The sequence below is a fragment of the Podarcis liolepis genome (assembly GCF_965112155.1).
Source record: "Podarcis liolepis genome assembly, chromosome: 9".
NCBI lineage: Eukaryota > Metazoa > Chordata > Lepidosauria > Squamata > Lacertidae > Podarcis > Podarcis liolepis.
Genome location: NC_139564.1, coordinates 40,012,252 through 40,024,709, shown reverse-complemented (window position 1 = coordinate 40,024,709; position 12,458 = coordinate 40,012,252). Strand labels below are relative to the sequence as shown.

General features: G+C 41.2%; 1 protein-coding gene across 6 annotated transcripts in view; it reads right to left on the bottom strand.

The window, feature by feature from the left end:
- The window catches only part of TRIM2 (tripartite motif containing 2), a 52,542-nt gene that overhangs the window by 16,875 nt on the left and 23,209 nt on the right, over positions 1-12,458 (bottom strand). For 4 of the 6 annotated variants that reach the window (XM_083519990.1, XM_083519992.1, XM_083519988.1 and 1 more), the window contains exons 2-3: positions 4,727-4,908; positions 2,157-2,394 (exon numbers count right to left, since the gene is read on the bottom strand). In XM_083519990.1, coding sequence (XP_083376116.1) covers positions 2,157-2,394; positions 4,727-4,860 — 372 coding nt within the window. In that variant the 5' untranslated portion in view covers positions 4,861-4,908. Of the gene's footprint in view, positions 1-2,156; positions 2,395-4,726; positions 4,909-5,427; positions 5,448-9,083; positions 9,394-12,458 lie in introns of those variants that run through there. The other 2 variants (XM_083519991.1, XM_083519987.1) reach the window with 2 other exon arrangements.

Below are 12,458 nucleotides of genomic sequence, written 5' to 3'. Positions count from 1 at the left end.
AAAACTAAGATGTCATGGTCCCAACAAGAATATATAGTTTGTAAGGAGTGGACCTTACTGATCATAAATCTCCTGATTTGCAGATGGAAACCAGGTACATATGCTACCAGCCTACCTACAAGAAAGGTGTATTTTTGTCTTGTAATACAGGATTTTTTAAAGTCATACAGTGGTGCCTCGCAAGACGAAAAGAATTCGTTCCGCGAGTTTTTTTGTCTTGCGATGTTTTTCGTCTTGCAAAGCACGGTCAGTCGCAACTGCGCCTCTTTAAGCGGCTTTTTTAAAAAAGCGCAAGACGTTTTCGTCTTGCGAAGCAAGCCCATAGGGAAATTCGTCTAGCGAAGCAACGCAAAAATGGAAAACCCTTTCGTCTAGCGAGTTTTTCATCTTGCGAGGCATTCGTCTTGCGGTGCACCACTGTATTAATTTATTTATTTAATCAATTCATAAATTTCACACACCCTTTAATTGTAAAAAGCGGTTTACAGAAAGAAAAAAATAAAATCAAGAAAAAATCACAATCCTGCTTTGAGTGACACATTAACAGAAGGGGGATTTTAGGAACAAAGGAGGGCAATGATCATAATTGGAGGAGGGGAAGAGGAGAGAGTAGGGGAACATGGTGATCTCCAGATTTCTGGCCTACAGTTCCCATCTTCCTTGACTGTAGGCCATGTTGGCTGAGGCTGATGGAAGCTGGAGGCCAATGACATCAGGAGGGCCATAAGTGTATAGCACTGTGTGTTACATCCAGGAGTCATGCTGCCAAGCACTTAATTGCATTTCAATTTTACGAGAAGCTTCCTAATCATGTGCAGCAATGCTTGCAATTCCGCTCACATTATATTGGCACACTTTCAATGCAATATAGTGCTTCGTGATGCAACAACAAGGATGCCAACCCACCAGTTCAAGTGGAATAATGACATAATTCTGCCATATGCTCCATTTATTCCCAAGGACCCTTTTTAGCATATGTGCCCTACGCAGATTTTTCATCTTTCAGTGCCACTGATTACCATAACTGGAAAACAATTGTGCCAGGTGGTGTAAAGCTGACTCTAATAATATTTCTCTTGAATGGTTTTTGTCCACATGCAGGCTATGACCTGCTATCTGAAAGGAATACTCCCAAACCTTGTACCTAGGCCAGATTAGCTAAGAACTTGCTGGGAAAGGGATTGCTTTCCCTTCTGTTCAAGGGCAGACTTGGGGAATATTTTACAATATGATCCCAAAATTGGCACCCCCAAATGGATCTTCTCAGTTATGGAGCTTATCAAGTTTGCATGCCCTGTACTGGTGAACAACCCACACCACCCTAAATCTGATGTTGTTCTGTTTTGTTTGCTTTGTTGCTCTGGAAATATTTGCTCTGTAGACACCACCTGCAGTTCATTTGCTTTCTAATTTACCTATTATGATCTGGATTGCCTAAGTCAGCCTTCCACAGCAAAGTGTTTTCCAGATGCTTCTTAGGGTCCCACCTCCACCCACCCTGATGATTGGCAATGCTGGCTGGGGCTGATGGGGAGCTGCAATTCAACAACATCTGAAGTGCACCAGCTTGGTAAAGATTGAAAATAGACTGATGATAGGAAAGGACTCACAACAGTGGTGGTAATGGAGAAGGAAATGGAATTTCAACTCAATGAATACTTGATTTCATTTATGGATGAAAAGAAGAGCAAAAGTAGCAATACACCTTTTGAATTATAGACAGCTGCTTTTACTTAAAACTAAAATTGATGTACAAAATACAGCTTAAATGAATTATAGAACATTAACATCTCATCTTGATAGCCAGAAAGCACATTTACTAACCACCATGATCAATATCATGACACGTCAATGCAATGCCCTACAAAACAAAAACATAACCAAAACTATCAATATTGGGCTGACTGAGAGTTAATTTGATGCCACACACAAATTCATCCCAATTCACTCTCTCTAGTACAGTATCCAATGAAAGCATTCAATCGATTGAATAAAATCTATCAAGCAAATGATTTATGTTGTCATTGCAGAAATTAATAAATCATTTGCAAGTCCAATAGTCCCCAACTTTCATTTCAGGGTTAGCCACTGAAAATTGCCATTTCCCTGCCAAATAAATTGATGAAGCCTTATTTATAGGCACCTAATCCACTTACATTTCCTTCATGATTGGGGCAGGAGAGTGGCTTCCCTGCAGCAACAGCTGTGACAGTCTCCAAGATGGAAGACTCCTCAATGCTATTGTCTGGAGTTCGCTGCAGGACATCCATCAGGTTGGTGATGAAGAAGTTGTTCTGAAGAGCAGAAACCCCTTTCTCTGGCAAGATGGATGTTTGGCGGCACACTGGGCAAGAAAGGGTTAAGCTGTGGGCTGGAATGTAATTCTGTAGGCACCTAATGAGGATGGTAAAAAGATAAGCCAGTATCAAAAGCAAAAAGTAAACTGTGTTGTTTGCGATTTCCTAGTAGGAGAATAGAAGAGTAATCATGAACACAGCTTTACTTTTTCACATTTTGCAACTCATATCAAGAGGGAAGAACACTCTGACAGCCTTCCCAACATGTTGCCCTCCAGAAGTTATTGGATCCCAACTCCCATCAGGCCCAGCCAGCTTGGCCAATGGATTGGAGTTGTAGTACAGAAACATCTGGACAGCCACAGGTGGAACTGAGCGCTAGGGGGTTCTACCTAAATAAAAAGGCAATGATGTAGTGAGATGACTGGAGACGGTCTAAACCATAGCTGTCAAGCGTCCCTTATTTGGCGGGACAGTCCCTTATCCCAGCGCCATGTCCCACTGCTGTCCCTTATTGATGAGGCTTCGTTTGGCTGCTGGCTGGGCTTTCTGCCTTTGGCTCAAAGGGGCTCAGAAGTTGAACATACCTGTGCCCGGAAAATCCTTTATTTTGGCTGCTTATCCCTTATTTTTGAGGCTGCTGGTCCCTTATTTTAAAATCTGTAAGTTGACAGTTATGGTCTAAACCGCAGAAAATATGGGAAGGAATTAGTACAAGAAGAAGAGACTGCCTCCAGGCTGCACTATCAAAACAGCAACTTTTTCCAGAGAGCAGATTTTGGTATGACAGAAGCTTTGTTTCTTGCAGTGTACCCACTCATTCTTATTAGGACACTGTCATCTGTGGCTTATATCTATACACCACCTAAATCTGCACAATCTGAGAACAGAGATAGTAGTAGATAAAAGTGCAGAAAACAAGCAATGCATTTTAAACGCTCCTTTAAAAAACACGAATAATTATGACTCCTGTGGACAGCCTTAGCTTCTGCTCACAGGAGTTACTTCCTGACCCTACAGTCTTGCGCTGTGAAGAGTGCTCTTCTCCACAACCATTATAGGTTACAAGAGCATATTTTCATCTGCTTGCTCTCGCTCTCTGCTCCAAAGCTTGGGGGGAAACACTGCAAAGTATCACTTGCCATTTTCATCTTACGTTAATAAAAGCAACAACAGCATTATGGCTATTAAAATTGTTTTCCAGGCTCCACATCACAGGATGATGAACCATTCTGGAGGGTTATTCTTACAGTCACCTTAGCTTTTGTGAGGGAAAAGCCCAGCCTTTACTGACTTCTAACTGCTGCAGCCCATGGTGAGGCAATTATGTGCATCTGTCACCACAGGCTGTTTTAAGCCCAGGTTTGGCTTTGGGTCCATTACTCTGAGCATTTGCACTAGCGTGCCAAAAGATGAATCCAGACAAAAATCAGCCCATGGCAGCAAATGCATATGACTACCTTTCAGGCTGAAGCGGATTCTAATGTAATACACCAAGAAAACCTGAGCTCTTTCTAAAATGTATAGAAAGATAAGGGTCATTAGCAGCGCTGCATTCAAAACATTAAAAAAGAACAAAGCAAATGCTTATGGAACATGGTAGATTAAGCAGTTTAACAAAATGAAAACAGACAAACCATGAAAAGCCAAAAGCAGAAATGGTGGAAATGTCGTTTCCACTTTCAGACAGCGCTGCAGCATTTTTTTAAATGATAAGGCTTCTCTGCTTCTTTTCCTGGAAAGGAAACGCAACGTAGGGGAAAATGCCACCGGTTCAAGTCCTGAATATCTTCTAGCTGCAACCTGGTGCCCTTCATATGTTGTTGGATTACATTTTCCATCAGCCCCAGACAGCAAGGCCATGCCAGCTGGGACTGATAGGAGTTGTAGGCCAAAGTCCTGAATTATCAAATCTCTGGCACTTTATGTTCAGATATTGCACCCTTCAGTTCTGAACCTGTTCCACTTGGAACCAAGCTCTACTCATGCTGAAGAAATCTAATTTTAAGCTAAATGGGCTAAGTTTCATTGCCTAAATTCAGATCAAATATCCCAGTAAGAAATTATTGATACCACCCTTTTATGTGTAATTGTATTGCTGACATGGAAGGCCATACCTTAAAAATAAAAACAGGCTGAACATTCACAATAAAGACAGAATTGTTTACCAAAAGAGCACAGATTACTTTTGCAATACAGAAATATCTGAATCCTGTCTTTCTTCTTATAAATCAAAATGAGCCCAGGGGCATTTTACCTTCCTACTCATTAAGTTTTATATTTCAGGAGAACTTGTTGACTGGATTGAGGGGTTCATTGAACTAACAGTGTAACTCTAGACATCTGGGAACAGATCACTGTGGCAATCCAGACAGACAAGCCAGCTGTAATGCACTTTTGGTTGGGGGAAACAGAAACCATCCTCTTACCTCTCACAGAAAGTGTGCAGACAGGGGAGTACTTTGGGATTCTTGTAACGGTCCAGGCATATGCTGCAGATCAGAAATTGTTTGTCAATCTGACGCACCACAGGACTTGGGATGTTGGCGCCTTCACTGGCCATCCTAGACCACTGACATGTGGGTCCTGTTCTCTTTTGCCCTGCACGCTGCTGAAAGGTTCAAGCAAACAACAGCGTTTTAGTAGCCGTGGGGAATTGACTTCCTGTTAACAATGGGTCCCAGTGGGTTTCATCCCGATTCAAGATTTATAAGAAGGCAGTGCATAGTGCTTGGAAATGCTACACTAGAAATACTTGCTTTAAAAGCATCTGGGCAGATTGCCAAGGCAAAAAAACTACTACAATGCATTAGCTTCTAAAATTTATTCTTTATATTTATATCCTGTTCCCACTATCTTCCCATCCAAGAACTGACGAGGCTAAAACCTGGCCATACTTTTGTGATATCGAGTATAAGAAAAAGGGTGTCCTAACCAACTGAACAAGCTTTCAGATCGGATGGGTGTACATTTCTAATGCTATAGAATGAGCATAGCTCACTAGTGGAGCACATGAGTTGCACAGAGTAGGATGGATTTCTGCCATCACCACTTGAAAGAATCGGGTAACATGTGGTGGAAAATACACCTCTCTTTTTTTGGCCTTCCCATATTTCTAAGACACTCTCACCAATATAATATTGCATACATCATCAGCTACAGCTGAACACCAGTGGTTGGCCGTGCTGTTAGATCTCATAGCCTGCAGTTAATAGGAAGAACATAGTAGTCAGGCCATCTATATCAGTGCAGTCTAAATCTGAAGTAAGAAACCATTTTCATGCTGAAAATCACATTACTGCTGCTGTAGAATGTATTTGAGGGCCACATTCCATTAGCAGGAAGGTAAGACTCAGTCACACAGAGTTAAAACACAGATCTCTTTCTCACACAGCTTTTGCCCATGGAAACAAAGGCATATATGTGACGAAGTAACTCCATTCATATGCTATCTTTCATTTCCCCCATAAACCCTTCTTTTAGACAAAGCTAGTTAAAAATAAAGACAAAAGCTTTCCAACAGCCTTACTGCACAAAAGCCAAACAGGACACAGTAATACCAGCAGAAGAAGGTAAACATCATCTTTGCACATATGAACTGTAAGTTGTTCCTTGGATTTATGGAAAGCCTCAAACTTCAAAATGCAATTGCATCTCAAAAATTGCATGCCTGCAATTGCAAAGCATCAATTGCAAACCACATAAATATTTCATTTCCATTCTACAGCAAGTGCAATTAAGCAAAATAGGCATAATACATATAGAACCTAACAAGATACATATTGCTTTTCAACAAAGACAATATAAATTCCCTATACCAGCTAGTGGTTAGCATGTTGAACTAGGAATGGAGAGAGAGATGAGTTCAAACCTCTACTCAACCATCAAGCTGACCGGACAGCCGTTACCTCTTAGCCCCAGGGGTGGCTAACCTCTTGATGTTGTTGGACATGTTGTAAGTCCCATCAGACCCAGCCAGCATGGCCAATAATCAGGGATGATGGGAGTTGTAGTCCAAGAGTAGCCGGAGGGTCACAGGTTAGCAAGGGGAAACCACATATGCCACTCTGAGCTATTGGAAGAGCAAGATAACAACAACAACAACAACAACAACAACAACAACAATTTATTATTTATTATTTATACCCCGCCCATCTGACTTGGCTTCCCCAGCCACTCTGGGCAGCTTCCAAAAAAAATTAAAATACTATAATACATCAAACATTAAAAGCTTCCCTAAACAGGGCTGCCTTCAGATGTCTTCTAAAAGTCTGGTAGTTGTTGTTCATAGTCCTCAAATAGAGGACATATCAGATATTAAACTGATAAGAACAGATACTACAATTGATCTTAGCCAAAAGGCCGAGAAGCGATAGAAATGGAATAAATATTTTTTTTGCCTGTGCACAGAAACCAACACCTTTTACTATTTCCTTCTTCCTAAGTCACATTCAGGTTTTGTTTTAGCTGCAGTTGAAAAACTTGAGTAGGGAAATGAATGGATGCACATGCACCAGCCACACCCCCAAAGTCCCCATTGACTCAGCTTTTGACCTTTCCACAATCAGCTTCACCATACAGCGTAGGTTTTCATGCACATTCAAGTGAATTACTTAGGAGCCTCCCTCCAGGGAACCCTGAGAACATAGAGCTACCGATTAGAAGGATGCTTTTAAGCACACGCACCCAAACATGCCCAGAATCCTCTTTCAGACTTGAATGGATTTGACTGGGTGGAGACGTTCAAACTGTTCAAGTCTAGTGACTAGGGTGTTTGTTAATGTCTTGTTCTTATTACACAAAGAGGATATTATACAGTATTAGGCCTCCTACTATGCTGCTGTTGGGGTCTGCGAATATTCTGATACCCAAGGTCCCAGTCCAGATAAGATTTATACATACTTTGTCATGTATGTAAAAGGAGGAAGATAAAAGACAAAAGAGTTACAAGTGTTGCTTTGTTCTCTGGGCAAGGAACTCTAAAAGGTTCCCACATCCCCACTTAAATTTCTACCGGATAGCCCCCTCCTAAGCATGTTTAACAAATAATAATAATAAGTTCAGCCTGGTTAATGGGGCTTACTCCCAAGTAAATAGGTGTAAGAATACAGAAAGCGAGTTGCTAATAGCTACACAATGGCTGCATCCTCCAAACAGGGTGTGTGAGAGAAGCCATGAGCTCAAACACTCCTTCCTGCCCTGACACATGTGGCTTAATAGGCAACTTCCAGGTCTAATCAAAACATAGTTGTGCATCTTATCAACACTACAAAAATATGGTTTGAGCAAGCTCTGGTTTGGAGGATCATCTGAATGCAGTGAGTGAGACCATGGATTGCACAAACTAGAACCCATGTCTCCTTGTCCCAAGAAGTCTTTCTACTGTCTATAACAGATTGGTTCTGTTTGCTGAAACTCATCTTAATGAACTTCATATGATAAAGCAGGTAGGTTTTATGTTCAGAACACAATTTATTTTTCTGGATGTTGCACAGATTCACCTGAAAAGCACATACTGTATATAATGTATGTTGCAGAGGTGGAATAGATTTGGTTTGAAAGGGCTCTGTAACAAGGAAGGTTTATAAACTGTGCTAAAAAATCAGTGCAAAGCTATAAAAATACAAGCTGTTATCTTTAAGTTGGGAAGCAAGTTCTTTTCATCCATTTTTAAGACAGGCAGAAGGGGTGACACGTGCACTCTCTGGATGAACAAACCTACAAAAATTCTCACCACTGACTAACTAAATGCCTCCAGAGAAAAACAAAAACCAAATCCAGAGTTCAAGCTTTAAATACCTAGCAGTCTTTGATGAGATATCAATGCTTGCATCAAGCAGCCTCACAGAAAAATGACATCATCATCATCATCATTCCTTCTTGCAGGTTTCTAATTATAAAAGATGTACAAAGCAGTGCCCAATTTCTAATCAAAATTGTCTTTAAGAAACACAGCATATGCGTGTGCACATACTGCAAGAACACTAATAGTAAGTGTATATCAAGAGAGAAAGGAGGGAAGAAATCAGTAGTGTGTGCAGCCACACCCATCTGAAAGAGAACTCCTAATAAAATAAACCATTTTGAGCTTTAAAAAAAATAGTTTATTGAGTTTTAATAAACATACTTATCTCAGAATTATGGCTTTACACAATGAAAGTATAAAGAAGATTGAGGGCAGCCTGTTCAATAGGTATAGGATTTTCAAATAAAGGCAGTGCTCCACCCAACCAGAGCTGTGATTAGACTCTGAAAGATCAGACTGAATCGCCTACGACTTATCAATGGTGAGCACAACCCAGAGGGTCTAAGCCATGCATTATGAATGAATAGGTTTCCAGTAGCAACGTTTGCAATGGAACTCGCAAGCTCCAGAACTGCAGGCAAGGGTGGGACTCCTGCTATATAAAAGCTGCTTCAAAGACGGGATAAGCTATAGGTAGAATTACTCAAGCACAGCAAGGCAAACCCAAACCAGAGAGACAAGGCTATAAAAACAGTCTGTTATATTCAAATGATTATTATTATTAATCATCAGCATCAGCATCATGAAGTAAGACTATCTTGTACATATGCACACGCCCCTCCACATTTTTGCTTTCTCACATTGTTTTTTAAATCATCTTGCTCACATATGGTTTAAATAACTTTTCCAGCCTTAAAAGCATGCATCAACATCATCATCATTATGTAAAGCAAGGAGCTGCAATGGGGGATGGGAGCAAAAAGGCATAACGTTACTAGCCACCAGGCACAATACTGAACAAACAAATGCTCGAGACGTACCCATCTTCACGAAAAGGAGCTTAAATCAATGCACTGCCAAGTGAAAAAAGGGAAAAGCCTTTCCAGGATGGAGTTGTGTCCTGCAGTCGTCCAAATGAGCCAACCATAATTACCGTGATGTATCACATCTGAAAGCCTCACGTGTGGAACTCTTAGAGAATTCCTGTTAGCCGTTACTAGAGACGCAGCAGCGTTATTTTCTTGCTTAAGCTAACAATGCTCCACCACTCCATGGAGAGAATCCTGGAAGTAATAAAAGGAGGCCCAGCCAAGCAGTCATTAATTTCCCTCCCCCCACTCTCCGGGTCACTGACAAAGTGGGAGACCCCCCACCACCACACCCCCCCAAAAGGATTCCAGCCAATCAATCTTTATTTAGTACATCTTTCTCACTCAACCCGTAGCTGAAAGACTGCAGCAAACCGTGCAAGGGATTGTGGGATAGGGATGCAGCATAGAGCTGCAATGAGATTCGCCGGGTGGATTTTTTTTCTTCTTCCTCTTTTCTAGTCAGCAATCAGCTGTTTCAGGGCTCAGATGCTGGATATGGTCTATATGGAATGCTATTACAGGATTAGCAGGCAGGGAAAGCTACCATTCTGGTTCGGCAGCAAAAAACACACGTAAGTATTTTTCTCTCAACACTGAAGTATAGATCCAGTACTGATGCTCTGATTCAACACACATTTATTAGGAAGGAAGTGTTATTGCTTTTTTAATGGGATGTAATCAATGAAAATGAGAGAGGGAGAAATCTCTAATCAGCCTCTCCCTGCTGGTCATATTTTTATGTCATGACCCCATGTTTAATGTGATAATCCTTTTGTATCTGTTTAATGTGCAATGCGCAGAATGAGATGAGATAACCAATCTGCCCCAAAGTGTACTAAGTTTCTAAGTACCAGAACCATCCCCTGAAATCACCTATAATTCTCAACTCAGAGAAGGCAAATAAGATTTGAGTCTATTCAACTTCATCATAAAGTTGTTGTTGTTATATTTTTATTATTATTAAGTTATGCACAGGTTGCCTCATCTCAGGACCCCAAATTTAAGCAGCCTAATTTGAACACAAAGTATTTGCCAATTATAAAAAAACAACAACATTTTTTTAAAGTTCCTTTTGGCAAGTACTCAACCAAACTGAGCAAGGAAAACAGAAACAGTGAGTTGTATCCAAGGCTATATGAAATTTCAAGAATGAAGAGGGACTTTCATTTCCTCCCCTGCTTTTGTGCATTTCAGATTTGCTTTCCCAATTTCTAGCCTGTGGGTCTAATGAGGCATGGCATAGGTCCTGATTTGTCCCATGAGGCAGTTTTCCTGAAAGCTGTGGCACTAGGTGAGAGGGTGGTTAGGAGATGGCTACAAAGTTGGGAGATTAAAATGAGCTCCCAATTGTTCTCTTGTAAGCGACACTCACTGACAGCAAATTCCAATGGGAACTCCCTAACACATGGGTAAGGCAAACTAAGGATCCGGCCCAATCGCCTTCTAAATCTGGCCTGTGGCCAGTCCGGGAATCAGCGTGTTTTTTACATGAGTAGAATGTGTGCTTTTATGTAAAATGCATCTCTGGGTTATTTGTGGGGCATAGGAATTTGTTCTTTTTTTCTTTCTTTTTTTCAAAATACAGTCCGGCCTCCCATAATTAACCCACAAATAACACATTCTTTCATTTATTTAGCAGGCACAATTATAATTATTGACATTATACAGTGGACGCTTGGGTTGCGAACGTGATCTGTGCAGGAGGCACATTCAAAACCCGCAGCATTCGCAACCCGCAGTGCCACGTCTGCGCACGCGCGGGTCGCAATTCGGTACTTCTGCGCATGCACAAAGCACTATTTAGTAAGTAACCCATTCCAGTACTCCCGGGTTCGATACAGTGCACAACCTGAAAACACGCAACCTGAAGCGTCTGTAAGCCGAGGTATGTCTGTATTAGTGACTATGTTCTAGCTCCAAAGAAAAAAGAAATGAAACCACACACCCCACAACCACCATTGCATATACACTGATTGTTTAGGCATGCTTTTCTCAAGCTTAGGGATTTGCCTTCCTGCAGGAGGACTCTGTTGGAATACTGAACGTGCTTTGCATCCCACACAACTAGTAGGGATTCCAGAAGCATATGGCTAGTGAGAGCTCATCCCATTTAGAGTTACACCATCAACTTGGGTGATGAGCTGGGTGCACAGATCAGGAAAGAAAGTTGCTATGTAAAGATTGAACAGACCATTCACAATAAGAGTTTCTATTCCTAAAGCTGGGGGAGAGGAAGAGGGTTATTAAAAAATCTCCCTCCTGCCCTATTCTTTCCAGCAATATTTAGCAATCTTCCTATCTTTGTGAATTATTTGTGGACATACCAAACAGTGAAGCATCCCGTGAGGCAGAAAATCATTGCATAAAGTTTGAAACACCAAATTTTGGCATGGTAGCAAGACTCGTGTGGCCTTCTGAAAATGCTTGTTTTGTAAAGCATTTTGAGTTGCCTAATGACATATGCTGTGACCCAAAATACCCAGGATGCTAGGTAATGCAGTCACTTGATAGTACTGAGAGTTCAAAGAACAGTTCTTTGAGTAGCATACTACCAAGTAGAATATAAGGGTTGGGAAAATTCTTCTTCTTTGGCGATCACTCGTAGCCAAATAAGATTGTCTTCCATAAACACGGTTTTAACAATGAGTCCGTAAGTGACTGTGGAGGCCAATTCTGGATCCACACGTCCTTCCACAGTGGGGACATTGGTTTCTGGGTGGGAGTTGATCACGGTGTGGATTTGACAAGCACGTTTCTCCCTTGCGTCCTGAGTTTGAGTGTCTTCAAAGCCCATGACACCTTTGGTAAAGGCTGCTCTCCAACTGGAGCACTTGCAGGCAATCTTAATTTGGACCCATGTCAAAGACCAAATAATTTTCAGTACGTGTTACATTAGTGCTCTGGAACTTTCAAAAACAGCAAGGCACAATGAACTAGTTAAGGCAACCCAGATTTCAACGTTACGGCAAAAGGCCAACAGCAGTCATTAAAAATAGGACTCTTCCACTCCACTCCACATGAATGAGAGCCAACCCACCTCCCAGATGAAAACTGATACCAATAGCAAACAAGCAGCCCGAAGCTACACTACATGTAAACAATTCTAAGGTTAGGCACACACTTTCTGTTTTTGCTTACTGGGTCTGTAAACTACTTCAGAGGCTAGGTCAGCAAGCAAGGTAAAAGCAACAACTGTTTAGTTTCTCAGTAAAGCAAAATCTAACTAGTTCTCTCTATACATATCTTATGTATGGATATAAAATAACCAGAATAGGTAGTTATGCCAATTATATAGGCTCCAATTCAGAGTCCAAAGTGAGATGA